General features: G+C 54.3%; 1 protein-coding gene across 1 annotated transcript in view; it reads left to right on the forward strand.

Annotated features, from left to right (window-relative positions):
* Positions 1-10: 10 nt before the first annotated feature.
* Positions 11-3,402, forward strand: part of XKR5 (XK related 5) — a 24,204-nt gene continuing 20,812 nt past the window's right edge. Inside the window, exon 1 of the mRNA XM_025049017.1 lies at positions 11-103. Within this exon, the coding sequence (XP_024904785.1) occupies positions 11-103 (93 nt within the window). The remainder of the gene's footprint in view (positions 104-3,402) is intronic.

Consider the following 3,402-nt stretch of genomic DNA (forward strand, 5'->3'; position numbering starts at 1 on the left):
GCCCAGCGAGATGCTGCAGGGGACGTCAGCCAGGACCCTGAGGCTGGAGCTGAACAGTCCACCCAGGAGTCTGGGACAGCTGCCCAGCCCCGCCCTGCTCCAGGTGAGTCAGCTCATGGAGGCAAGTCAGTGCCTGCCATGCACCCAGGGGCTCTGGGAAGAGCACAGAGGCTCACACGCGAGCGACCAGCAGGGATGGTTCTTGATGGCTCTGCTGACAAAATACATCCTAGCCTCCTCCTGGAGAGAAATACTCTCCACACCAGCCTGGAAGGCCAGGGGAGGCCTAGGACCCCTGAGCTCCAGAGTGTGGGAGCCTTTCTCGTCCACACTCCAGACCCTCCCCTGCCACCAGCATCTCCCGGGCTCCCGCCCGCCCAAGTTGGGGTGCTCTCCTCATAGGGTTGGACCCAGGAACAGGGTTGGGGCGAGTATGGGGTCTCAGGAACCCAGGGAACAATCTGAAGGGGAAAAGGGACATGAGTCTGGCGGGGGGGACCCCAAGAGTGTGGGCCTGGCAGGGCCCCCTTTTGCCCAGGTCTTCTGCTGGCACTGAGAGGCTCAGACCCCAAGGAGGAGGTGTCCAACTGTCGCTAACGGTTACATCCAGAAAGCTCCCCAGGTTGAGAGAGTGGAGGAAACGGACTAACCCCAGCCCTTGTCCGGGCGGACTCCGGGGAGCGACACAGACGCCGCCCACCCGGCTACCAGGAGAGAAAAACCTAAGCTCGGGGTGCACACGTGCATTGTGCGTGTGTGTGAGTGTGTGTGCACGTGTGTGTGCGCCGGTGCGAGTGTGTGGAGCGTGTGATTTCTCCGCCAAGTCCTGCCCCCTGGGCCCTGGGCCCTTGCCAAGCTGTCTGTCACCAGCCGTCTAGGCCCTGCGCTCCGTGGCCCAGGCAGGTGCTCCGCACTGACTTCGCTGTGAGCCTGCAGGCGGGTCCGGGGCCCCTCCCGGGCCGGGCCCTGGCGCCGGGGCCTGTCCCTCTCCGGCCATAGCACAGGCGCTAACGCTCCTCGCGGACGTCTCTCGCTTACTGCTCCCACATGCTTCCGGTCGGGTCCGCTGCGTGCTTGGACCTGAACTCACTTCAGTGCCCTTAACACTAACGCCAGGACCATCGTCTGCTCACCAGACAGACCCGTCGCCCACACGGGGTGAAGGAGAAGGAGACGCGGCCCCTGGCAGCACCCAGGACTTTCCCACGAGGACATAACCGGACGCTCACTTGCTCCAGGCCGAGGTGGAAGTCGGGAGAAGGACACAAAGCACTTGCGTTAACTCTGGAAGGACTGCGTTATTTTCTGAAAATAAAGGACCTGGTGGTGGATTTACGAACGGCGATTACCGCGTACAGCGTTTGGGAGAGACTCGTGAGTTGCAGCAGAGGGAGAGCGATGCGCGTGCATGACAGCCTCTGGGTGGGGAGGCCCCGCGCGCCCGAAAGGGAAGATGCTTTCACATGGAGATGTTGGGGCTGGGGTTGTGTGTCAGAGGGGCTTCTAGAAACATGACTGTAGAGGAGGTGGTTTTAAGTGGTGTGTGCTGTAGCCCCCTAAGGCAGGTTCATGGGCAGGGCAGGGAAAGACGGGGTATTTAATTAGGAACGTACCTTATTTCATTTTCCATTTAGTGCTGAACACTTCCAAGGTCTACCAGTTGACTATTTAAGACAAAATCGGCAACCACCACCTACTTAGCCCATGATTCCGTGGGCTGGCAGGTGGAGCTGGGCTCAGCCGACTGCTTTGCCTGCCTCACCCGCTGTATTATTCTCCTGGGGCTGCCATAGCAAAGTGCCACGGCCTGGGAGGCCTTAAGCAACAAAAATGTATTTTCGCACATTCTGGAGGCTGAAGACCCAGTCGTCAGCAGGGCTGGTTTCTTCGCATGCCTCTCTCTTCGGCTGGCAGTCGGCCATCTCCTCCCCGAGTCCTGCAGGGGCTTATCCCTGCCCATGTCTGTGTCCTCACCTCCTCTCACCGTAAGGACACAGGTCAGATTGGATTAGGGTCCGCCTTAAAGACCTCATTTTAATTTACTCACTTTTTAAAGACCTCACCCCCAAACGGATTATGGGGTCATGTTTACACTGTAGCAATACCCAGTTCTGTAGCTTCCAGGATTTCTGCATGACCCCCCTCCCCCACCATCTAAGCTCTTTGCCCACTTATTTCACCCCATGACTGGGATCTGCAGTGGGGACCACTGTTTTCTGAGGTGAGGTTATTATCCAGGGACAATAAACCCCTTTCTCCACGATGTTTTTCACGTTTCCTTTCAAAATTCCTCCCACGGCTTCGAAACGGAACACACTGACTGCAGCTCTTATTCAAACCGCTGCTGTCCAGGGAGAAAGACCCTCCTCCCAACTTTCAGATCCATGTGTTTTTTTAACATATGACGTATGGGATACATACATATGATTCAAATAGTACAAAGAAATTAAGAGAAATTTTTTTCTAAAACTCAAAATGTTAAGAAAAGTATGGAATACCACAACGATCCCTCCCCAACCAGAAACAGCCTCTGCTCCCATTTCTGTGCATGATTTCAATTATATACCCTTTTTCCTAGTAGATGAGAGTCCTGCTCTAAATATGTACCAGTTGTGACATATTCCCTCGGCAGAGCAGTTTGGAAACAGGGGATCTGGGGAGTGGGCATCAATATAAAGGGGGGGTGCAGAAGGGGAGCGGAAGCGGGACTCTGACACTGAGATTTGGGGACAGGAAGCTGAAGGAAAGGAAACCCAGACCTCAGAACTGCACCTTTCTGCCGGCGGAGAGGAAGGAGACGCAGGTTCACCGGGGTTTTGATCCGCGGTAGTTTAGGGTCTGAAAAGGAAAGAGCACAAGACGATCAGAATTCGCCATGTGGTGAGAAACCCAGAAATGCACTGGAAAGTGAAATTGGGTGTAGGTGGGGGAGGGAAGTCTCTTGGGATTAAAAAAAACAAACAAAAAACAAAAAACACATTACCTTCAGTGAAATAAAGCATTTTAGAAGAATCACATCAGAACTGTAGGGAAGGAAAGATGTCTGACTTCTTGGTTTTATTTTGGTAAATGGAAAATAATCATAAGAGTTTTCTAGATTCACCTGGGAACACGACGATCTAATTTTTCCTTCACGGGGTGAGTGCTCCAGCTGTGGCCGGTTCTGCCGCCGGGCCCCCGAGTGAAGCAAGTGGGAAGGGCGAACGCCCTTGGCTCAAGGACGGGGCTGGAAAACTCTCCCCCAAATAAAAAGAAATAGTTTGGCCAAGTGTTTGTTTTAGGAGTTCAAGACCTCAACTTCATCGTCATCGGCTTCATCATGCCTTAAATTATACTATATATAGTGTGTATGCACACACGCGCGCGTATGCGTGTACACACACACACAGCCACTGCAGCCAC

Source organism: Pteropus alecto, unplaced genomic scaffold (assembly GCF_000325575.1).
Source record: "Pteropus alecto unplaced genomic scaffold, ASM32557v1 scaffold35, whole genome shotgun sequence".
Lineage (NCBI taxonomy): Eukaryota > Metazoa > Chordata > Mammalia > Chiroptera > Pteropodidae > Pteropus > Pteropus alecto.